This window comes from Dermacentor silvarum, chromosome 2 (assembly GCF_013339745.2).
Source record: "Dermacentor silvarum isolate Dsil-2018 chromosome 2, BIME_Dsil_1.4, whole genome shotgun sequence".
Lineage (NCBI taxonomy): Eukaryota > Metazoa > Arthropoda > Arachnida > Ixodida > Ixodidae > Dermacentor > Dermacentor silvarum.
In genome coordinates this window covers 206,179,659-206,205,450 of record NC_051155.1, presented here as the reverse complement: position 1 = coordinate 206,205,450, position 25,792 = coordinate 206,179,659, and the positions used below count along the sequence as shown (strand labels likewise).

The window sequence follows — 25,792 nt, the reverse complement described above, 5'->3', positions numbered from 1 at the left end:
TTCGCCATGTGCAGCCTGTTGGTCAGGACTACATTGAGGAGATGCGCAATGACGAAGGCAAGGTGATCAGCTTCCAGTGCAAGTTGTGCGAGTGCCGTTTCAATGACCCCAATGCCAAGGAAATGCACATGAAAGGTCGTCGGCATCGCCTCCAATACAAGGTATGAAATTTTTCTTTTATTCATGTAGCAAAAATGCCTCGACATTGTAAGAATGTACTCACTTCGCCACTAAATATCAAAAATGGAGGTGGTTTCCCACCCTCAAAATCAGAGGTGAATAATTCGCTTTGCATGTGCACTGTTCTGCTAATTAGAGCTTCAAAATGCATCAAGTTATGCGACAAGACCTTGTTGACTTGAAAATCTAATTTGGGCTCTCCATCTGGCCCTAGTACATTTGTATTTGATTCTGTTGCTTAAAACCTATGTTAATTTGAAGATGCTTGGTCTCGCACTGGCCAATTCGGACAAGCCCTTTAGCATGGTGAGCCTTGCAATTGTGCGGTGCAAAAGTGGTGGTAGCATCCAGTCAAGATGCAGCAGCGAAGTACGCATCAGTATATGCACTACTTAGGAATGCATGTCAGGTCTGCGCATTTTCTGCTGGAACACACGCTTTACACTTTATTGTGTTGCCATTCTATTCACGGTTGCGCTGCACGTGTCACATTGGCCACGTGTCTTGATATTGAGTCATCTGTTGTCAAGAAATGCCCTCTTAATGAAAAACATGTCTGTTTGGATGAATGTCACATTGCCATGGCTGCTGCACTACAAAGCAAGTCTCAAAAGTCTCGGATGTTCTCTTGACAGGTTGCGAGTAGGGTTGTGTGAATTCGAATAATGAAAACCAAGTGCAAATCTAATATACAGTAAAACCCCGCTGTTACGTTTTTCACGGGACAGTAAAAAAAAAAAAACTTAAGAGCCGGGAAACGCAAGAGCCAGGAAAGAGGAAAAGTTGAGAAATGAGAGTAGTGTTGCACTGCACACAATATTATTTTAATTCTTAGGTGTGACAAAAAGTAGTTTCGCCCGACAGCCGAAGTATCGATTGCGATGAGGTATACAAAGTAAGAATAGTAGTTTTATTGTCCGTATAAACTTGTAAACATTCGCTTATTAACTAATTAACAAAAATGGTGTCAGTGCCCACAGGCAAACATGAACACATCACACTCGATGAGCACGGACACGCGCAGTTGTCCGCGCAGTTAAGCGCCGCTGCAGAAGCGAGCGAAGTGACCTTCGTGCTGTTGTCTATCGCTTCAACGCAAACTGAGCGCCGAGAACGCGCAGCACGCACAAAGCTACGAGCTGCCGACGCACCTACACTGCGTAGACTCTGCCCCCACGCAGATCGCTTTCAAGAAACGGCGCGCCGCCGCGCAGTATGATGCCAGAGCACAATGCTGCCCGCTATTCCTCCCCCTCGCTCCTTCGCCGGTGCCTCGAGTGCAACGGAAAGAGGCGCGCTTCCTCCCTGCTTTTCTTTCTTTCACGCTCGAGACGCGGTCGTTGGCTCCCCTCGCACGCTTTCACTCGCACATGCAGCATACGGCGCCGTATACTGCATGTGCAAGTGAAAGCGTGCAAGGGGAGCCGACAACTGCGTCTCACGCGCGAAAGAAAGCATACGGCGCGCGGCGACGATGTTATCGCCCTTGGACTTTATACGGAACATCTATGAGCCAAAACCAATTTTAGGGCCGCAACGTGTCATAGACACCATCTTTAAGTGGTGTCTATGACGCCACCTATGTATATGACAAAAGGCCATACTTTTGCTAGCGGAAACCGAAAATACGTAATAAATGTCGCCCCGGCACTTTGGGCGGCCAATGCCATCATCAAGCAACCAAGCCAAGCAACATGAAGTCAAAATGGCCGCTGCAGCAGCCACAAAAGCAGAACTGTGCACCCCCCCCCCCCAACCATCTCTGTCACTCCATCTCCGTCTCCGTACTTGCGAGTGCATGCCTATAGCTCTAGCTGTGCTGCCACAGAAAGTTGTTGTTGGGTGTAGTAAGCACCGTCAAAGGGCGCGTTCACACTGGGGAATGTCGTGCTAGAGCAACGCGAAATACAATTCAGCAATGGCAAGATTAGCCAAAAAATCCCTTTCCACACTGATCGGTTCCAAAATTATTTTTGCCGCCACTGCTACCGGAATCTTTTTGCCATGCACCATTCATACAGTCGAATCTCAATAATTCGAACTCAAAGGGGCCCGGAAATTTCTTCGAATTAAAAGAAGTTCGAATTAAAGAAAGGACGTATTTTTGAAGTATTCGAGCATCATAGCACGATGCACGAACGGTGTGAGCCGGGAAATATCGCAGCGCGCAACCGCCCACACCGGCTAACGCTCGGTTCCCGATAACGGCAGCTAACGAAACTTCAGGGAGCGGACGGCGCCGGATGGCGACGGGCGGTCGCGCGCGGAATCTGTCGAAGGTGAGGGAGGAGGGTGGCAGGGAAGCGAAGCGGATTTGGCCTCGGAAACTCCGCCGCTTCGGCGGCAGTTGCATCGGTGGCTGGCTCCCCTCGTTCTCTCTGTTTCCTGGCAGCTCCCTCCCCTTCGACTGTCTCCGTGCGCGCCTGCCGCTAACGTTGCCCGCCGCCGTGCCGGCACCACCTGTACAGCCAGCCGGCGCAGATTAGCCCGCTCCCTGAAGTTTCGTTTTCTGCCGTTATCGGAAAGCGAGCGTTTGCCGGTGTGGGTGCCGGCGCCGCCGGTCCAGCCGGCCCGGCACCAGCTTAACCCGCTCTCTGAAGTTTCGTTGTCTGTCGTTATCGGGGGAAGCGAGCGTTTGCCGGCTTGGGAAGTTTCGTTGGCCGGACTGGGCCTCCGCCGCTGCATTAAGGGGTCTCTCCTAAGCTTTTGCTCTATGGCGGAGTCTGAGCAATGCCGGTCGGAGGCGCCGCCGCGTTATTTGGCGCGCTGCTGAGAGCATTGTCGGTCCGCGGTATGTTCGAATTAACCGTCGCAAATGCTTTTGCGTTCGAATTACCGAGCGTTTTCGCTTATTGAAATACACATAACTTTGATGGGACCACAGCATCGGTTCGAATTAAGCGAGTTCGAATTAATATTCGACTGCAATTCAAGTAAAAAGTCTTGCTGAGCAGGCCGGACCCACCACCGCTACTGACATGCTCTTTGACAGAAGAGACAGTGTGGGGACATCCAGGATACCCCGAGTGTGTGCACCTTAGTGCATACTCAGCAGATGGCGTCAGCGGTAAAATATCGCACTCTGGTGACTGCTCCAGCGACAGATTTCCAGTCGCTGTAGATGCTGAAGGCCCCAGTGTGGATGTGGCATAAGAAACGGCATAGTTTCTCTGCGACTTAGTATTAACACGTCCCGAATACTTTTCGGAATGTTTTAGGGGTTCGTATATTTGCAAGTGTAAAATATTTTGGATAGAATACCTACCAATTCAAATCGAATATTCACACACCACTAGCTTCGAGTACAAATCATTTTTGTAAAGTGACAAGAACTGCAATTTTCATGCAGGTTTTGTGTAAAATAAATGAGGTGACAGATTTTTTAATTTTTTTAAATAAAGGCATGCTGACAACTATAAACGTTAAAGCATTTTGAAACTTTTCCATGATCCGCGTAGTCTCATTGTGAGACTAAGCATTAAGATTGAGTCCAAATAATTTTTGTGCTCTGGGCAGCATTGTTATAAAATAAATGCTGCGTGAAGTAAGCCAATAGTTGTGATTAGTTATTGAGTGGTGGGCATAAATTTTAATAGCAACTTTAATAAAAACATAATTTGCCACAAAAAGCATGGTTTTCTATGCTAGTACAAGCACAGGTTCTCTTTGCAGAAAAAAGTGAACCCTGACCTTGTTGTCGACATAAAGCCAAGCCTTCGTCAGCGGAAGTTGCAAGAGGAGCGCTTTCGACGACAACTGAAGGAGGACTTCTGGAAACATGAGGAGGATCGGTGGAGAGCAGAGATGAGGTTTGTCTCCAAAGATGGCTTATGGATGCTGCTGTCATACATAATTATCACTTGTGGCTTAGTTCAACTACCTGGCTATATGTTCTGTAAAATAATTTAGCATGTGTTCTTTGTGTGAATTGCCATGCTTGTAGTGTGAAAGTGTCTTCAGCGCATTGCTATTCTGGTACAGCAAGCAGTCAAGTCTACTCATCGCCTAAAGCCTGAGAAGGCACCGTGAGAAGAAACTCAGCATGGAGTTGGAGGTGTGAATTGCCATGCTTGTAGTGTGAAAGTGTCTTCAGTGCATTGCCATTCTGGTACAGCAAGCAATCAAGTCTACTCGTCGCCTAAAGCCTGAGAAGGCACCGTGAGAAGAAACTCAGCATGGAGTTGGAGGTGTGAAGATACATGGGCACGTAGAATACGAGTGCCAAATTTAGCTTGGCTGATGTGGTGCTCATTGAGCAGAAAATAGCTCAACTTTAAAGAAAATGAGGGTTGAAGAACATTCTGAATTTTGTAGTTTTACTGAACATTCTGACAGATGAGTTTGAGAGGAAGAATGTTGGCATAGTTCTAACGCAGTATGTCTGCTTGCGTGTCCTTTTTAGGAAGGGGTAAATGTTAAAACTCCTCTACTGCATGCAGTTGGATAAATAGTTATCTGTTATAAAAGGATTCGATAAAGGCTGCATTCATGCCTAGTAGTTGTGTGAACTCCAACAGATGTCTTTCCAACAAGTTGCCAGGGAAATGAAGCATTGCCTATTTGCTGTGTATGATGTCTCAAGTGTGTGCAGTGGAATCTCGTTGATACAATCTTCACAGGAACCGGAAAATAAAACGTATCATCCGAAAATCATATTATTATCCGAAATACATTGCGCCTATAAGACATTGGCCCGGGGGGGAAAAAACGTATTATCCCGAAAAACTTATTATGCAAAATCTTATCAACAAGATTCCACTGTATTGGGAACACCTGGGAGGTAGAGGTAAGGATTCTAGACGATTCAATTCCTGGGTATACAGTAGAACCTCATTACTGCTCTCGTCTTTCGTACAATTTCCTGGAGCCAACGTTCTCGTTGAGGCGAGAAAATTATGCATTCCTACCATCACATTTTATTTCCCCCCACCCCCGTTTTTCATTTCTGGTTAATACTTTCTTGCAAACAACAATCTATTGGCGCCAACATTCAGTGCATAGCCAAACTGCAATCATACAATGTTTTCCAGATGCGAAAATGTGCTAGGCAGACTTGATTGCAATCAAGTAGGCATCCGAAAATGTCACGCGAAAATGCTGACATGCACTCAATTTTCTCTTCTGATACCAGCAAATCTTGTGGGTTGTTGCATTCACAGCTGTCGCTGCCAACCCTATTGTGATAAGCATCTTAACCTATCTGTTTGGCAGCGCATGTGGCATAGTGTCATTGGAAGCATACTGCACACTTTGAATAGGCAATAATCCAAACAGGCAGCTATTATCTGCTGCAGGTGGCAATAAGTGAGCATTATTTTTCGCTCAAGCGGCATCGTATTCTGGTGTCACTCACCAGCTCGGATTCATTTAGGTTTCATTGCCATCTTGCCGAAGCCACAAAAATGACTACGCACATCTTGGTCCTTTTGTGCAGCTACAGTTCCCATTACTTAGGTATCAACTACGGCTGACTCTACCAAACTTTTTAGTAACATTGGTCATACTTTTTTTGTCGCATTTTTTCCAGGACTTACGAGCAGTGTTTTATTGTAGTTCTTGGCAGAACTGTCATAGGAGTATTGCACGCGACACTATGCCACACACATACGCATAAAAAAAAAGTCATCGTTTAATATAATTTGGCCCCAGAGTGTTTCCCAGAGCAATGGAGTTTAACTGGAACCCCTTTTATCCAGGATGGTGGAAGAGGAGGAGCGGCTGTACTGGGAGGAGCGGCGGCGCTATGAAGACGAAATGGACCGCTGCCGTTTCTTTGGTCGAGGCCCAGGACCCATGGGGCCCATGCCACCGTGGGGACCGCCCATGATGGGGCCCCCAGGACCCATGGTAGGGTGGCCCCGCCACTGTCCTTGCCCACCCTTGCCGCCGCCGCCACCACCAATAGGGTGGAGGCATCGCTCCCGAGGTGGCTACAACCAGATTGGCAACACCGCGCACCCAACGCGCGTGGGGGCCCAGTCTGGGCAGGTACATCATGCAGTGCGAGACCAGGCTTGCCTGTTTGAAGTGCCCTCTACTGTGGTGGGCTGGAGGGCGGTGGGACGCTATGTAGGGCACGTGTAGAGCCTGGTGGTTCCATGCTGGGTTCTGTGCCTGGTAGCTGCTTTTCGGGGGCAGCTGTCCTTGCTTGTAAAGGTTGCCAGTTCTGATCGTTCAATGATATAGCTGACTGTTTCTTCGTGAAAGAGGACACTTTTGGGTGACACAAGCAGCTGGTAACATTTACAAACAAGAGCACAGAAAACGTAAATGATGTGGTTGCTCTTTGCAGTGCTTGCCATTAACAGAGCTTTTAAGCAAGTGCAAGTTCTCTTCTGAAAATTGATTACCATACGCAGTGATTGTCTCTGTGGATCTCAGAACAAAATAAAGAACTTGCAATGTAGCTGTTTATACTTTGCAATAGCTTGTAGCAAAGGATGTGTTGTCACTAGTGACTCACTCCTGTGGACAGTTGCAAAACATTCAGCTTCGACAATTCGTGTGCTGTCGATGTAGTTGCTGTCACCCATGCTTTGGCGCATTGATTCAAGTGAGCGCCCATTCACATATTCTCAACACATTGGCGATAGAGAGTGTAAGTTTGTGTATGAGTTAGTGTAGATATGTAAATAACGTGCGTAAAACTTACTATGATAAGAAGTGGCGCTCCTCCCTTTGTCATTGTTTAACAAGTGGTACTCACTGTTGCCAACATTCCATGGTTGAATTCCTTTCTTTGGAAGTTGGCGATAACACGTTGGCAAAAAAGTGAAATTTTTTTTATCCCCTAGAAGTCTTGCCATCGAGAAGGGTCGGCAAAATAGCCTGTCTGTAGTTGCAACGGTCCGTGAACTTGGTTGCACATATTCATTACATTCCTTAGTATGGCAGTCACTAATTTTCCAGCCAACTACTGCAGACGTCTTAATCCACTGCTCCACATTTTGCAGCATGAATGGAGCACAGTGCATGATCTAAAACCCTGTTGCATTTCCAACAGCTGATGCTCAGAAGCGGTAATGCTTTTGTATTCGTGCGCTTTTGCTGAAGCAACGTGCGGCGTGCTGCTGAAAGCGCAAGTCTCTTTTCTCGAGAACAAATTGCTTTGCGAAAAGGGTCAATAAACTATTTACATAACTGTATGCTCAAGCAAAATGTCAAGTTTTTAGTACCGTTAAGAAAGATTGAACGTGCCACCACATATGGCATTCAACTGAAGTTGCGAGAGATACTCTAAAAAATATTGATTGGGGTTTCTATTACAAGGTCTACACATGAGGGCCTCATAGAACTACTTACATTATAAGCTGTTGGATTTCGTTTCTGCAACACAAGCTAGAATTTAGTCAGTTCTGGCTATACATTTCTACTTCAGGAATGTCGCTCTTAAAACAGTGCATGATCAAAGGTTTCAATGTGCACAGGATTGAATCTTTCATATTGTGTGTAACATCATGGATGCTATGCAAGTACAGAGCAACTTACGCTTACTGGACTGAATCGATTAAGGTAGTGTGTAGGTAGAAAGCTCCAAGCCGAATTGTGTGCAGTAAAGCCTTAAACTGCAGATGTCTAGCTGTGAAAGTCTCACAAACCATCCCCACTTAGTAGCATTGACAAGTGCACATAAGTCTTTGACAGGCATGGAGCACAACACATTGACTCAACTGTTTTGAAATTTCATGTTATCATTTTGCTGAAGTGCACTGAGTACGTAAATAAATATTCTGAAACGCTGGAGTGAAACAAAATGAAATGATTTTCTTGATTATTCGTGAATGAATCTCCGTAAATGGAATTAAAGCTTAAAGGGGCCATGACATCTAATTTTCGAGCTTAGAATATGCATACATGTTAAACCGTACGTGTCCCACAGCAAGCTGGTAGAATTTGAGTGCATTCACAAGTAGAAAACTTGTATTTGAATTTTTTAATGTCACAGTTGAACCGTAACGCAGTCTGGTGACACGGTGTTGCGACGAAATAAATGGGCTCCCTCGGGTAACAGAAGCTGGTCTCGAAGGCCATGCTTTTGTGTAGTGTAAACACCGAAAGTGATTACAGGAGCTGTAAATACGTCATGGCTGCCATGCATCATTCTCGTTTTTGCATGTGTGTCTCTGCACATCTGTGGTTTGCTACTGCCTTTTGGAATTGCTGACACAATTCAGCTACACTGCCATTAGGTGCTTGAGCGTGCGGAGAAAGACGGTTAGGTTAGGTTACCTCATGCTAACAATTATTTGCGGGAAATTACGGTATCGGAGCATATTACAGCGAAGCTGTATGTGGCTAGCCGATTCGTCCGTCTGTTGTCTGTACAATGAAAACTATCAGCAATGGCTCGAGCGTTGTCGTCGTCTTCTACAGCTGGCTCGTTGGCGCCCCTCGGCGCAACCGCGCGAATGCATTCGATGTGGTCTCGGAACTATTTCGAAGTAGACGACAGAGGTGTGCCCCTCATTTCCCGATGTCACTCAGCCTTGCCAAAATGGTGATTGCTGTTCGTGGGAGGCATTGAGAGGCAGAGATTTCAAATTGAAATTTCGGGTTAAAATGTGTCCCGAGAGCCCAGTTTTTTTATAACCATGTTGCGCCTTCTGCTCTCAGGTACAAATGTAAACTGAACTGTTTGATGACTGTGTCATGGCCCCTCTAAATGAAACAGCCTTTAAATTAGCTGGTTTTTGTTTTTGGGAAATGCAAAAAAAAAAAAAAGACTTCTTAAATGGAACCACTTCTTTTAAACTATCACAGAAGAAAGCGTTAAAGAACATTTTCATAGAGATACACATATTTTTACAACACCAGTCTTCTAGCCAGAAAGCCATATTGAAAAAAGGCACTGGCAAACACTCGCACAAGTAGACATTTCATAGATGTTTAATGCTTAGCATGTGCAAATATGGACAGCTTTGCAGCATAGCCACTTGCCACATAGACTGTCAAAATAAGGACAATGAATATTTTGGACACCTTGTGGAGTGTTTGAACATTTGGACTCCCTGTGCGTGACGACAGCATGTTGTTCCACCGACTGGGGCAGTATAAACTTGTTTTCATACATCACCGGCGCTGCCTCTAATCTGAAATCAGCGAAGCCTAGTCCATCCAGTGGCCGTCGATTGTGCACAAACCACAGGACAAACTAGCTGCTACATTCACTTTGTTATGCCTAATGTGTCCAACAGTGTTTAAGGAAGTATGGCATATAGTGCTGCATCTCCGCACATCTTTCTCAGTAATATGGAACTCTTGTTAATTTGAATATATTTCTTCTGTCGAAGTTCTGTTTAACTAGATTCTATTGCATCTACAGGTGCTCGTGTTTAAAAAAGAAATGCTTGACAACTATAGTGTGTTCAAAGGTGTCTCAGCAATGTTTCATCAAGTACAGTAGACTTCCATTAATTGGACTCCGGTCAATTCAATCCACCACTAAGCATGCATGTGCCTGACCCTTATGGTAATCCCAATAGCAACCCGTTTAGTGGTAGCATGTCTCAGCTGAGCTTAGGGGACAATGAATATGTTGAAGCAGATGTCGCCTCGTGTCGAAATGCCTAGCCTGCCCTAGGAAGATTTTCATGCAATAACTAGCTGACAATATCTGATCATGGTATTTACTAGGGGTATGCAAAATCAAATTCAGTTTTGAAGCTAACTTGAATAATGAAAATGCAAATTGAATACTTTCCAAACACAAGTACAATGCATTTTTTTCACCAACTATATGTACGAAAAAAAGCTACTTTATTGCGTAGCAAATAATGAACAGGAAATTTATGCTTAGTGGTCAACAAAATGCGCTTGTACAACACTTCAGTTAGACAGTACCATAACTGTAGTTAGTCGTGAAGGAATGATAGCTCCTCGACATGATCGGGGAGCATCGACACCTTCCTGGATGTCGCAGTTCCTCCAGGCATCAAAAATAACCGCTCACTGGACACATTATGTCTGGTATCGGCAAGAATCTCTTCGCAAGCCGAGCCAACAGTGGGCATTATGGGTACAGCACTCTTATAGATCATTTTTTGGCCCAAAATTTCATCATGCACATCTCAACTTGTGCTTGTGGCAGTGAAAATACCTGCTGGTTGATGAGCCTATCAGTCTTTTGAAAGTGCTGTGTTGGAAGGAGCCCCCGTCAGAAGCTTTCATTGTTTAGGACATATCTGGGTTTCTCGGTGTTGAAATCTGCCTTCCTTCCTTTTAAAGCCAGGTTTTTAATCCAGTTTGCCATTGAAGCACCCTGGTGGTACTCTACTGCTATAGAACAAGGGTCTAAAAACATTGCCAAGAATGCTACTTAATCAGATTTGTAGTTCGGAGACTATGTTTTTCAGTACTGAACCTGGTTAGCTGCATATAGCTGTTCCTGGCAGCGGCTGTTGTCCAGGTGCAAGCAGAGGCAGCACAGTGTGGGCACTTGAGCTGATAGTGTCGGATGGTCACAAGCATCAGCCTTACCTTTGATATGCTTCACCGCAATACTATCTGTATGCTCTGCCACATAACATGGTTGTACTGCAGCACAGCTGACCTAATAGCAAGTTTTGGGTGTTTGAATATTTTGAATAGTACAAGTCTTTCGTATCAAATATTCGAAAGCACACCCCTAGTATTTACCAGATCTTAATGCGAGCCCCCCTCATAGCATTCGTATGCTTTACTGCGTAACACAACTGTACTGCGATGAAGCTGACTTAAGGAAACTACATGCCATTGTGCAACACATATTTGAACTTTGTCTATTTTTGTTGCTGTGAAATTGTATGCGCATTAGATTTCTGCTTTGAGCTTTTAATATAATTACTGTGTTAGTTTTGTACATTGGACACTTAGAAAGTGGGCGCGTGTTTTATTTGTGGCTAGTCAGAATCTGGCAAATACATCCAAATGATTCGGCGACGTTTCAACATTTTTTCTGAATCTTGTTGAATTTGATCCGCCGGATAATTCGATCAATTTTTCTAATTCCATCAGGGTCAAACTAATGGCAGTTGACTAGTTCAGACTGTGCTTGTGTGTAAATTATTGCGATGAAGTGTTCTGCGCGCAAAAGCACTATCATTAATGCTGCTGATTGTTTATTCGAGTTGACTTTCAGGGGTGCCTTTAAAAATCAAAGCTTGAATGAAACAGTGCACTGTAAGCACAGGCAGCAGCTACAGCCAGATCTAGCCAGAGCTTTGTGTGATCAGTTCAGCTGGCATCTCCAATGCACAGCCTAGGGCAGGCTGGCAAATCTTGTGCTGTCATACACATCTTGCGATGCTGCCACGTCAGTTCATTGTTTTCACATTGCCCTGATGCATACCATTACTGCCACTGCCTCGCCAATCTGCCACCATTTGCTCTGTGTGTGATGGTGTATGCAGCTGGTAAAGTCAGTCCGGTCTATCTAGCTATGCAAATGTTGGCAGGTGACTGACATGGTAATGGTAACAGCTAGCAACAGTGTGCAGTTCTTGGTTTCCAAATAGGGCAGTTTCACCTCAGCCTCTTGGTGGCTGTGGGACTGGAATAACATGCATGTCGGTGCTTATTGTGACAACCCACATACACCCCAGCAGTTGCACAACTAGTTTCCTCAACTACCAAATTTTGTGTCTAAAGACTTAGTAATGTATGGGGGTTATTACGTTGTATTGGGTAATGTTTTCGTCTTCTATGTGCAGGTAGCAAAAAAAGCAACCAAGTGTGAATTAGAGCATAGCTTTGAATTCCCTTGACTTCTCGTGATAGCCTAACAAAAGACAAGTGCAAATTCATATTTGCATGCATTCGAGGCATGTTGTTGCAAAAGTGGATGCAATGTCAAAACGAAAAGAATGTAGCAGCAGATTGTGTCATGCATCAATCTAAGTATCGTCCTGCCTACATAAAGACTGCTTACACTTATGCCATTGCAGTTGTTATGGTGAAGCATCAACAGCACTGCACCTATTAACTCAAACATTTTGCAGTGTAAATTGCATATTTTGCGCTGCTTCTACAATTTTCGCTTAAGCATATTGGTTTTAGCTCTGCACAAGCAAATTTACAAAATGCTATAGCTCTTTATCCTATCAATGGCTGTTAGCATGGTACTGAGGCAATGTTGGTGCATTTTGTGCAAAATGCATTTTTTTGCCAGGATTTAGCATCAACTTTCCACAATCAGATGGGTTCAGTCACTTTGTTGCATGTATTGTGGAGTAACAAATAGGCAACAGCACATTGCACTGGAAATTTTACTTCGTGAAATTAGTTCTGAATCTACACATGCTCCTTGCTTGAGCAAGTGTGCAAATAGTACTGCAAAGAGCAACACACTTCATTGGCAGCCTCGTGTATTCGTCATTTCTTATCACAAGAGGTTGATGTAAAATGGAGCAAGGTTAAATTTTGGCACTAGCATGGTCCTCCATATTGTCCCAGCCATAAAACATTATTACGACGTGCCTCTCTACGAGATGTCGGCACTGGCTTTTACTGAGAAGGTAATAATGACGTGCCTGATTAGCATTGTGCATACCAGTTATGAATCTTCCCACTTTTGTCAGTCTTTTATTTTCTGTTACTCATTCCTGTTGTGGATTCAACCTTTTCATTGTTCATTGGAAAGTGAATCTGCATTCAGCAATGTTGCAGATGAGCTACTCTGATGCTTTGCCTCATGTAAACATCTAACAAAATGAGAGCTAGTTACTCCTTCCAGTCTGAATTTCTTCATTCAAGTGTGAACATGTTACGTGCATCTGAATGACTAATAAAGTCAGAAAAAAAAAATTGAAATTCCCACTGGGGGGAGTTGTGGCATGAATCAAAGGCTTCTCTCGAACTGTCAAAAACAATGTAAGTGACATGTTCATAATCATAAGGGTGTGAAATATGGCCACGGATGCAAATACCATTTTTGTGCTTCCCAAGGCTCGTGTATGCATTAGGCAGCAGGCTCCAAAAAATAGAGCAAAGACCTAATCTCTCTGTTATGCAATCCATGGGCATTTAGTGAAATTTCAGGGAGAGCTATATTTATCTGGTCAAAAGTTGACAAATCTTGTAATTGGCATTATTGACACATTTCTTTAAATACAGTATAGACCGCTTGTAACGTAACCGTTTATAGTGCAGAACTGGCTACAACACGGCCTTTTCCGACTCCCGTTTACCCTCCCATAAAACTCCATGTATACGCATGCCGCTTACAGTGTAGCCGTGGGAGACGAAATACCGGTTGTAATGCTGTTTCCGCGGGAAAATCTCGCCGACAAGGGTGGCAGCAAGCTCGTTTCTCAACAAGGTGCGGCAACCGATGGGAGAGGAGATCAACGAGGGCTATGCGGAAAAAGAGCATGAGACGCAGAGCAAATGGAACGGAAAAAAGCGCTCGTAGGTTGTCTAGGCGACTGAGAAACCTTTTGCTCGACTGCGGTGCATTTTGCACCGAACGCGGCTTCAGTTTCTGTGCACCCGTCTCGATGTGTGTCGTGAAGTGCAGATATCGCGCGTGAGACTGTCAACTTAAGAAGTGTTCCGCAAATTTAGTTTGGAGATACAGTAAAACCTCGTTAATTCGGAAAATCGGTTAATTCGGACTCGTCCTCTAGTCCCGGCAGGTGTAAGCATTATTCAATGCAATCAAACTCTCGTTATTTCGGACTTATTTGGCTGCACATCAGTTAATTCTGACTACTTTCGGAGCTTGGTGAGCGAGGAGGGCCGCAAATGTGCGACGCAATAGAGCAAGAGCGGCTCTAGCGTCCAACCGAAACGAAGCGGCGGAGCCCGCATCGCCACAGCCATCAGATGAAATCGTACGTGAATGACAGCAAGGCCGGTACGCTTCAAGCCTATTTCGTAACTTCGCGGGCCTTCGTAACTGCACAGTCGTCATCCACGATCGCCTCGATAGAGGCCGCGGTTTTCTCCCTCAGCGGTTGCGGCCAACAGTGGTTTCGTTTTTACTTGGCACGCGCGTCTGCCGCGTGCCTAAAAAAACTACGCAGTCGCCATCGATGATCGCATAGATCGCGACCGCGGTTTCGACTACAGTTGTTGAAGCGAATGCAAAACTCCCAGTCGCGTGCTTTGATTCTCGGATACGCGTGGCTGCTTGGTCTACATGTTTTGCTCACGTGCAGGGCTTGAAAATCGTTGTTTTGGTTATAGTGCGGTACCGCCTATAGCGCAGATATTCGTGACTCTGGCAACTTACGTTATAAGCGGTCTACACCGTATTTGTTTTTCTCGAAGTCAGATATTTTCTGCAATACATGATTCCTGCAGGAATCATTGAACCATAAAGGGTTTTGTATGGCATTTAGATGCTCAGGCATTCTGAATGGTGAGAACCAATCGCAGGTGATTGCTGCAGTTGTTTCAATAATATTACTCCTGCAACAAGGCTGCAGCTAATAAGCGGTGGTTGAAGGGATGCTACAGCCGATTTTTTTAACAAAGGGACCTAACAGAAGACTGGTCCCATTGTCGGAATGTTGTCTGTTGAATCTCTTGATCACTTTCAATCATCTTCCTATGAACCTTTTTTGTTTAAAGTGCAGCTTGTGTTTGAAGGCTGACTTCAAGAAGCTTGTTTGTGTTTGCGTTTCAGCCAATGCCTCGCCGCCCAGACTCTGTGGATGATCGCCACGTGATGGCTAAGCACTCCATGATCTACCCCAAGGAGGAGGACCTCGGACAGGTTCAACGCATGGTCACAAACACAGAGAAGGCTCTGAAGTTGGTTTCAGACTCCCTTGCCGAGGCGTAAGTGATCCCACTCTCTCCTCTCTGGTGCTGCATCTCTCTTGTCAGTTGCTAATTTTGTCAATTATATCATCTGCAGAGCTGAGCCGAAGCCTGAGGCCGAAAAGCCAGCTGATGATGCCAAGAAGACCGAAGAAGGGTCAGTAAGCAGGGGCCATGGCCATGCCCTCCTGCATTGCATTGTATAGCTTGGCTTGAGAGAAGTTTTGCATTGCACAGTAACATCACACACAAGGGCCATCCGTGTGGATGGCCCGTGTGTGTGATGTTACTGTGAGGCTTATTTGGCGCACAGCATGTTTCTGTGCTTGTCATGTGTACTCTTCATCTATTTTGCAAGAGAGTATTGTTTTAAATGCAGCAGCTTTGAAATGGCTGTAGTTTTGCATTGTAGCAGTTGCAACTTTTTTCCCCATTCTTTCTTCCTGGGTAATTACGTTCTACATCAAAAGTTTGCAGGCAGCGAAATCTGAGAGAATGTTGAATTTCCAAGTGGCCTGTTATATCTCTCGGTTATAATGATCACATTTCAGTGCATTTACGATTTTCCGACCCTGCCTATTGAAACTGCTCCAGATGTAACAAATGCTTTACCTATTCACGGTAAAAAGCGGGCACACGTGTAGTGCCAAAGCACGGAAGTGCAACCAAACTGTGTGCACGGTAAAAGGACGCCTTCAGGGAGGTGTACAACATAAACCACAGGGCGTGCACAGGCGCTTGTGCCAGTGTAATATCTGATGTCACAATGGCATCACTCATTTTTGCGCAGTCGTTTGTGTGTTTCACCAATTTTGAATGGCCATCTATGTCCTTCAACCGTGGCAACAATGGCTTGGCATGCGTTCCTGTCGACACGGTCCAAGGCGGCGAGAAGAGAGCACCATACACTGCCGCCACGCAATGTTGCAAAGGATCGGCAGTTACTACGCCATTACAGTAGAGCCCCGCTGTTACGTCGTTCTTGGCCGGACCTGGCACAGCTCCCATAGAACCCATTACATTGGCAACCCCGCTGTTACGTCGCAACTGTGGGACTGCTCCCGCATCATACGTTGCACACTGCCGGCCCGAGAGGCCATTTTGACTTTTCATGTTGCTTGGCTTGGTTGCTTGACGATGGCATTGGCCACCTAAAGTGCCGGGGGCGACACTTCTGACGTATTATCGGATTCTCCCAGCAAAAGTATGGCGCTTGAGATCCGTATTTGCTATCTAAAGATGGTGTCCATGACACGTTGCGACCCTAAAATGGTTTTTGGCTCATAGATGTTCCTTATAAAGTCCAAGGGTGATAACGCCGTATGCTGTATGTGCGAGTGAAAGCGTGCGAGGAGAGCCGACGACCGCGTCTAAATCTCGCGCACGAAAGAAAGTGGGGAGGAAGCGTGCCTTCTTTGACGAGGGGGGAGGGATAGCGGGCAGCGTTGTGCTCTAGCATCAACTGCGTACTCCGCGGAGGCGCTTGGTTGCGCAGGCCGTATCTCGAAAGCGATCTGCGTTGGGGGAACAGTCTGCGCAGTGTAGGTGTGCCGGCGGCTCGTATCTTTGTGCGTGCTGTGTGTTCTCGGCGCTCAGTTTGCGTTGAAGCGATAGACAATAGTACGAAGGTCACTTCGCTCACTTCTGCAGTGGTGCCTAAATAGACCTCTCCTTGTTTGCAAACAGCGTGACGTCACTGCGGGCGCTGGTTGGCAAAAGTTCGTGGGCGACCTGTTCTCTCTGCATAAGAGCGCCGCTTGTATATCAAGTGCTCGATCGTATTTTTTATTTTTTGAAATGATAGCATCTGCGAACTGTGCTTAAGAAGCATTATCATCCCCATTTTACCGGTACAACGACGCAGCGTTGTTTCCGAGTGCATGGTTCCTGTAAGTCAGCGCGCGGCGATTTCGTAAAAGTGTGCCTCTTCCATCGATCAAACATCCACAAATATGTATTACTTCGCAAAAAATGAACATTTTATCACAGATGATGCACATTTTCGTGGTGACAAAGTGATACTTCGCTAAATGACTGGTCTTCGAACACAAATATGCATTGCATTGTCACGAATGCACTGATTTGCGCCCCATTTACACTGTAGCTTTAAACGATATACAAGAAAAACTTTGTCTACAACTACACGGCGGCTCTGTGAAGCCATACAGTAGAACCCTGCTGTAACGTTTTTCACGGGACTGTAAAAAAAAACGTAAGAGCCGGGAAACGCAAGAGCCAGGAAACAGGAAAAATTGAGAAATGGGAGTAGTGTTGAACTGCACACAATATTATTTTAATTCTTACGTGCGACAAAAAGTAATTTCGCCCGACAGCCGAAGTATCGATTGCGATGAGCTATACAAAGTAAGAATAGTAGTTTTATCGTCTGTATAAACTTGTAAACATTCGGTTATTAAGGGGGGACATGGGTTGTGGAGATTATGTCCTGCATCTTATGGCCAATTCTGATGAAAATAATCAGGCTTGCTTAGTTTTTCGCGCTGAATTCAAATATGCAATAATTTTTCTTGTAGGTCCATTTGTTCAGAAGATACACAAATCTGTCGCTCTATTGTTTCAGGAGACAATGGAAAAAAAACTGCTCAGTAGAAAGTGAATATTATTTCATAGCTAGATACTATAATATGCAATAAATGCAATGCTGCAAAAAAGTTTTCAAATTAAATAATAATTAGCCATTCCGCAGGTGATCAAATTTATTTCCTTGTCCTATGGCTACCACAACAAAAGAAAATTAATAAAATAAAAATATACATGTGCAGAAATTTGAAATTCTGCTCTCAGCACTTTGTAATATGCAGATTAGGCTTTCTGCTAAGGAAAGAATTATTGCTCTAGCTGTTCTAGATCATGAGATATCACTCCGACAATCTGGTGAAGTCACCCAAAAACAAGTTTCGAGAAAAGTGAGAAAACATGCAAAACCTTTTTATTTGCAAATTTACAGCTGGAACAGCTCAGTAGGCACCAGACATGTAGTCCTGCTGACTTTCAGCCCCTGTGTGCCGCTTTTTCGGGGACTGGCGCAAGTTTTATGTTGCTTTGCCCACGTTCAGTTCGGCGTAAAGTTCGCGAATCGACCGCGCGCAGTTGCTCGTCAGATTACGCGCCGCGCGATCGGCCGCGGGCGCCAGCTTCGCCTTCACGTAGCTCTGCCACGGTTTCGTGTGAAGAGCCCGACGGCTGATGTCCATCAACGAGAAAATGTCATTGAACGCGGTCTGTCGGTTGCCCGTTGCCTGCATGGCACGCGTAGCCAAAACATTCACAGCAAAGGGGTTCATTCGCTTGGCACTATCAACGCGCGGCGAGCTCCACACCGAGTCTCTCCACAGTTTGCGCACATAAAACGCAGCTTCACAGCGAGTCCGTATTCCCGCTCGTCTCGGACGATTTCGAAAGCACCACTGCAGTTTTTGCACGTCGCAAACGTTAATAAAGTGTTCACTGCACTCAAATCCACAATCGTAAACGTAGTCCCATCAGCCGGGCGAAGTGCATCGTCGGTACTGTCACCCACGAACTCGCGTTTCCTCTCCGTCGCTGGAGCGGAAGATAACGCCGATAGATTCGCTTTGGCTTTCGCCGCTTCCTCCTTCAGCTCGGAGGGTTGCCGGTAGATCGTATCTTGCCGCGAGTGAAGGTCGAAGGCTTGGCGGCAGACGGACTCTGAATCGCAGCAGCCGCTGCGGTCGTTAGGCCTACCGTTGCTGCATCGACGATTTGGGCATCAAACGCTGAGGTTGTGGCGTCCTGGTCGTTTTGCGGCGTCGAGCAGCGCACTTTGCAGTTTTCGATGAGCGTCCGTCGCACTTTTTTAGCACCAAACTTGTGCCGCGTGCGAAATTTGCGCACCGTTTTCGACAACGCGGCACGCTTTCTCGCTGACACTGGGGCAAGATGGCGCGTCTCAATGCGCGTCTCCAAGCGCGCAGCAGACGATGGCCATGCCGTTCCGCCAATTGGGAGGCAAGCTCAAGTCACGTGCGCCAAGTGCCGAATAGGAGAGCGTTTTGGTACCTTTTTTTGGCGCGCAGTTTTTAAGTGGCCAATAGCTGAATGGGGCCCGTTCTGGCGGGAATTTGAAGGCAAAAAGCGGCTCTTTCAAATGAGACCAAGATGTCCGCGCTAGCACACGTGGAAGAGCAGGCGCGCGTTTCGGAAAATGTGCCGTTTCAGCGTCAGTTTAGCCTGAAATTCAGCTAGTACATGTCGTGTAAGGCATCACTGCGGCTAAAATATTGACATTATCGCTATGAAAGTAACAATATAGGTGCAATAATAGCTGTACATTCCAACAATGCAATTAAAAAAATCGAGTTTTTTCGCGATTTTTGGTCGCCACAACCCGTGTCCCCCCTTAACTAATTAACAAACATGGTGTCAGCGCCCACAGGCAAACATGAACACATCACACTCGATGAGCGCGGACACGTGCAGTTAAGCGCCGCTGCAGAAGCGAGCGAAGTGACCTTCGTGATGTTGTCTATCGCTTCAACCCAAACTGAGCGCCGAGAACACGCAGCAAGCACAAAGCCACGAGCCGCCGACGCACCTACACTGCGTAGAATCTGCCCCCACGCAGATCGCTTTTAACATACAGCCCGCGGGATTGCGCGCCACCGCGCAGTATGATGCCAGAGCACAACGCTGCCCGCTATCCCCCCGCTTGCTCCCTCGCTGGTGCCTCGAGCGCAACGGAAGGAGGCGCGCTTCTTCCCTGCTTTTCTTTCGCGCGCGAGACGCGGTCGTCGGCTCCCCTCTCACGCTTTCACTCGCACATTCAGCATACGGCCGCGAGGCGACGTATGCTGTATGTGCGAGTGAAAGCGTGCGAGGGGAGCCGACGACTGCGTCTCGCGCGCGAAAGAAAGCATACGGCGCGCGGCGACGGCGTTATCGCACTTGGACTTTATACGGAACATCTATGAGCCGAAACCAATTTTAGGGCCGCAACGCGTCATAGGCATCATCTTTAGATAGCAAAAGCGGATATCAAAGGCCATACTTTTGCTGGCGGAAACCGAAAATACGTAATAAATGTCGCCCCCAGCACTTCGGGCGGCCAATGCCATCGTCAAGCAACCAAGCCAAGTGACATGAAAAGTCAAAATGGCCGCTCGGGCCGGCGCGGTGTGGCAGTTTCAACGTATGATGCGGGAACGGTCCCACAGTTGCGACGTAACAGCAGGGTTACCAATGCTTGGTTACCATTGGGTTCTATGGGAGCTGTGCCGGGACCGGCCGAAAACGACGTAACAGCGGGGTTCTACTGTACGAAGTAGCGGTGCCTAAATTCGGATAAGGGAGAAATGCAAACTTATTACCCTGCTTTAGGAGCATGCCAAGATACCCTAGGTGGAAAAAATGAATCCCGAGCCTTTCATTACACTGTTCCCCATAAGCCACTGTGCAGCTTAGGGATGTTAAACACCATAATTTAATTTTATTTATTAGTCTCGGTCATTTGAATGTACAAAGCAAGAGCTTACATAAGTACATAATCTAAGACCCAACTTTTGCATGCTTATGTGCATCATCACAGCATAAAGTCCGTGCTGTAAAGGGGAACATACCAATAACGAAAAAAAAGTTCAGGTTTACGACCCGTGAGATCTGCTTTAAATCGCGATAATTTCAGTGGTTTGCCTTTTGGGCATTCCCGGCGGTTAAATGTATACACGGAGTTTTGACAGTGGTCAAAACATCCTAGGAGCTCATTTGTAGTCATACTTCTCAGTCGATAAATTATGCTCAAATGAGGGGGTGGTTATTTTTTTTTTTCTGCACACAGCGCAGATGGCCCCGAAATACATGCGCTCACTAATCATAGCATCTTATTCATTCTTGTCTGTACAATAATTATGGGTCCTGAAGTTCTATCGGAGCCTGATCACTACGACTGGTTTTATTACACGCAACACGCGTCCAGTCTCGTAAGTGAGATCGCGTAGCTAATCGCGTTGTACACCACATGCGAGTACACACACGCTTGCACAAACACACTCGCACACATATGTGGTCCGTTTCCCTACCCAAAGGTCAGCCGATATCGTCGCTGTTTTTCACCGCACACTTTACCACAACAAACGTGGCACACTTCCATGGAAAAGCTGATATTCTGCATTGCACAATCCATCACAGAACACCACCACCTCGTGGTTCACGTTTGCAAGTAAAAAAGGCCCAGCGTCGCCACATTTTCGTCACGCAGTTTACCACACGTCGATGTTCTCCGATAATCTATTAATCTGGCTGGCAAGATAATTCACCAGTGCAGTGTGACATACCCCAGGAGAGGTCTAATCCTCACGCCAGCGTTTGACAGCGCATGTCCATGCTCATTGAGTGTGATGTGTTCATGTTTGCCTGTGGGCGCTGACACCATGCTTGTCAATATAGTTAATAAGCTACTGTTTACAAGTTTATGCGGACGATAAAACTACTATTACTACTTTGTATAGCTGTCTACTAATTTGCTTTAGCAATCGATACTCGGCTGTCGGGCGTTGAAACTACGACTTTTTTTCACAAGTAAGAATTAAAATATTGTGTGCAGTTCAACACTACTACCATTTCTCAATTTTTCCTGTTTCTTGGCTCTTGCGTTTCCGGGCTGTTGCGTTTTTTTTTTTTTTTTTTTTTTTTTTCGGTTCCGTGAAAAACGTATCGGGGGGGGGGGGGCTTCTACTTATCAGGTTAAGGTTCGGCAGCGCTTCGTTTAAGCATTGCAGATTGCTAAAAATGATTCGCTGTGACTTTTCACCTTTCTAACATCACTTTTTTTTTTTTCGCGTTAAATCGCGGAAAAAAATTGTCCTCGCTATATCCATTGAGGACAACTTTTTTTTTTTTCTCCCGTAGCGACAGTTTAATTTTATGGCTCTTGTGTGGCTGACATACACTCTGAATGCCGACAGCATGATGTCGAAGACCTTCGTAGGATGGCTGCATGCTGCAGTAGCTTCTAAAGTTTATGCTTCCTGCCAACTTGAACATTTAGCCCTGTTGTCCAGAATAGGCATGTCCTGCTGGTTGTAAAATATATCACAAGCTCACGAATAAAAAATAGCAGTTGCACTTGCAGTTGTTAAATGACTGGTCATCGGAACTGGTGCCAATTTGAAATAGCTATACACACTGCATTTCGTCATTTTGATTGAAGTTTCTTACGGAAGTTTGCCGCTAGGTGCAGGAACAAAAATGACACTGAAAATCTGGTTTTATAACTAAAATGCTGCTGATTTTTAACTTCTGACGCCAACTTTAGTGCGGTAAATTTTTTCTGCGTATTTAAGGATGAGTTCACAATATAATGACCATTTTTTCGGAACTATCGAGTTAAACTGGTTCGGCTGTATAAGGTAAGTTGCAATATGTAGTCTGCAATGTGCTTGCATGTATGTACAATGTTTTTTTTTTTTTTTTTTTTTTTTTTTTTTTCTTGGCATTGAATGCATGCCAATGGAATGTGATCTTGTGTGTTGAAGTCAGCTTTGGTGCCTTGCAGGAAGAAGGAAGAGCAACCGCAGCGCCTGCTGAAAGGTGTCATGCGTGTCGGCGTGTTGGCCAAGGGCCTTTTGCTGGCAGGGGACCTGACTGTGGGCCTGGTAGTCATGTGCTCCGAGAAGCCTGGCCGCACTCTGCTTGCACGCGTGGCTGCTTTGCTGCCCAAGCATCTTGCTGTAAGTGGCCCTCTTTGAGCCTGTGAACTCCATTTGCATTTCCTTGCTAAAAAGAAAAGGTGAATTGTTAGCTGGAAAAAATAAAAGCTGCACCCAGATCTTCGTTTTGAGCCAATAGCACAGAACCGATGGCAGTGGTGCGACTTCACAAATTTCACAATTTTAGTACATCTACACGGCTTTTGTGTAGAAAAAGTCCTCAAAAGCTCTCAAGCAGGGTCTTCGTTCACGTGTAATGAAATTCAGTGTCAGGGTGTGCATACAAGCTGCAAATGCTCAGGGCAAGATGTGCTGACGTGGGATTGGACATTTTCAAATTGCAAGAGCTGACCTGGGCTACCTTAGGGAACTTTTCACGAAATAAATGTCTCTTCTGAGTTCGTCACGTTCCTGCATGACAAGTTATTGATAATTTGCTAACATTAAAAGCGAAGCAGTCCAAATGTTGAAAAGCTGGAAGTGTGGTAGGTGTGTTGTATAGCAAGAATGCTCTGAATAAATAGGAGCTCAGTAATCAACAGGCGTGTGTGTGCGTGCCCAGAGCCACTCATTGAAAAGCTTGTCATCCAGGTTGTGAAAAGGTTGTGGAACACGTATTGGACCGGTAGGCTTTCAGCATTGAGGCAGTGTGGCAATCTGCTCTTGCCAACAACAAGCAACTGCAGCTTGCACGAGTCCTCCGTATTTGCAGCGAACAAAACAGACGTGCATCTTGCTCATTTTCCTTCCATGGCATGTACTTGAAATATCATTCTTGTTTGACAGCATCTGCCAAAACATTGTTATCCGACTTCGTCGGCATTGAAAATTTCCGATGGAGCGAGAAGTGATCTTGGCCCCTTCAGAAGCGTACTTGCACAGGCAGGGGGCAGCATTCATATATCGAACGTGACAGTGACTGGAAGTTTGATACGTGGCACTATACTTCTGCATGGGATTTTCGAGGGGATGTTGCAACTGTTCGATATAGCCAATAATTCCATATGTCCGGGTTTATATATCCATTGTGGACTGCCACTAGGCACTCACTGCAGCAGTGGTGGCATAGGGAAACTCGCTCATGTATTGGTCTGTCAGAGCTGTGGGTTACTGTTTTGAAAACACGGTACAGTAACATACAACCATTGCTTTACCTTTCGTGTGCAAGGGAATTTAGGTCAGTCCTAAAAGATTTGTGGGGCTGGCACAGGAAAAACTTTGTGGTCATGCTAATTCCTTAGTGTGCTTCGAGGCATATTCAAATAATGGCATTATTTAAGGGGGGACACACGGGTCTAGAGACGAAAAAAATCTCAACACAATGGGTTTCTTGAAAGTGGTATTTTCATAATATACAAACACTGCCGCCCGTTCTGACCAAGTTTCCCGCATCATGAATCAATATTTTAGCTGCAATATTAATTTATGTAACCACCGCGAGCTATATTTTGACAGACAGAAGCATAAAAAGGGGACTTTTTTCATGCCATGCCGCTGCTGAACGACATATGCTATTGAGGCAAATGTGTGAGGTGTGAACTGTGAACTTCTCTCTTCCTTCTCCTCTTTCAATCCCTTCTCCCCCTTCCCCAGTGCTGGGTAGCCTACCGGGCTCAGCCTGGTTAACCTCCCTGCTTTTCCCTTATGACTTCTCTCTCTCTCTCTCTTGGTCACGTTGGAAAGTACTTCTCTTCTTCAATTTCCTGCCACATTTTCGTTCGTCCCCCTATTCGCTATTCAGAAATACCGCGCCGAAAAGAAGTCCCAGCGTCCCAGAAAAAAAGCCCCATTCGCCCATTCAGTGCATGTGACTAAATAAAGTCCTGCGATTGGCTTAGGCTGCTGGCGTCGTCTGCTGCAGCGCGCAGTCGTGCTTAAAGAGCGAACCGCGACGCCATTTTGAATGCCAGTAGCGTGTCGTGATGTAGGAAGTTTGCCACTCGAAACAAGTTTGGCACGCGAGCATGCTGCAACTTCGAAAAGTGCTCCGATGCTGCCGAAAAACACATGGAAGACCAGCCGCCGGCCGTTTCAAGCGACGGCTGTGACACGGAATGCACCGAGCCTGGCGAGAGCAAGCTAGGCCTAACGACGTTGCTGGCCGATAGTGATTGCAAGAGCAGCATTCTGTGGGTGCAGCCAGCGGAATTGCTCCAACGGCAGAAGCAAGCAAGGGAAAACCTCCAGCAACTAGCAACTGGCGGGAACTTCGGCAACGAAGCGGAAATTCGACATGTGTACGAGTGTCTACGACGGTGTGGGCGGGCCAGCGGAGATGGAGTCGCGCTTTTGTTATCAGTGCAGAAGCGATAAGCGCCTTGCTCTCGCATCTAAAGTGCAGTCTCTGTGGCGGCTCCGTGACTTGTGACACAGAGGAGCGAGAATACGGCCTTGCCGTCAAGCTTCTCGCCATTTGTGAAAACTGAGGCAATGTTTCCGAGTGGAGCTCGCCACGCGTGAAAAACAGCAAAACAGTCAGCTCCTTCGTAGTGAACATTCTTGCCGCTCGTGCGGTGGTTAAAACTAAAAATCGACAAACGGCAATGAACGATGTTTTTGCTGCAATGAATATCTCGCACTGTGGCCTTCATAACAAAACATAGCATCATAGCCTATCTCAAGCAGAAGCTGGCGCCGGCGGCGGCGTCTGCTGCCCAAAAGCTGATGGGTGCGTGTGCGCTATCAGTGAACTCATTACGGGAATACTTGCGAGAATATAGCGGTATCCTACGATAGCTCGTGGATGACGCGCGGCCATTCGTCGCACATCGGAGTCGGCACGGTCGCAGCATGACCCAAAACAATAATGAATGCTTGCATTCAATGATTGGACATTGGCACTTAAGGAACAGCATGCCTCGCTTTTTGCTGTTGAAGCTGCTGTGGCTGAGGCAGTAATGAAATTTAATTCGGGGAACGAGAGAGCTTCATCTGCCATACTCCAGAAGCTTCATTTGGACCCGGGGCCACTGAGCAGCATGAAAATGGCCGAGAAAGATAACCGGCGAGCGAGCGGCAGCATAAGCCCGCTAGCGTGCATCTGTAGAAAAATTTGCGAAAAGCCTTCAAAAAATGCCATTTTTACATCCCTGGTGGCTACTGACCATTTAGATATGCGGATATATCAGTACTTTTTGTTTTGTACGTATTTGAATAAAAATGAGGTTGTCTGTTTTTTGCATTTC

At 46.0% G+C, this 25,792-nt stretch overlaps 1 protein-coding gene across 1 annotated transcript in view; it reads left to right on the top strand.

Moving 5' to 3' along the window:
* LOC119442479 (zinc finger RNA-binding protein-like) overlaps positions 1 to 25,792 on the top strand; it is a 63,028-nt gene that overhangs the window by 20,400 nt on the left and 16,836 nt on the right. The window contains exons 5-10 of the mRNA XM_049662199.1: positions 15 to 161; positions 3,853 to 3,989; positions 5,877 to 6,027; positions 14,786 to 14,940; positions 15,020 to 15,079; positions 22,454 to 22,628. Coding sequence (XP_049518156.1) covers positions 15 to 161; positions 3,853 to 3,989; positions 5,877 to 6,027; positions 14,786 to 14,940; positions 15,020 to 15,079; positions 22,454 to 22,628 — 825 coding nt within the window. The remainder of the gene's footprint in view (positions 1 to 14; positions 162 to 3,852; positions 3,990 to 5,876; positions 6,028 to 14,785; positions 14,941 to 15,019; positions 15,080 to 22,453; positions 22,629 to 25,792) is intronic.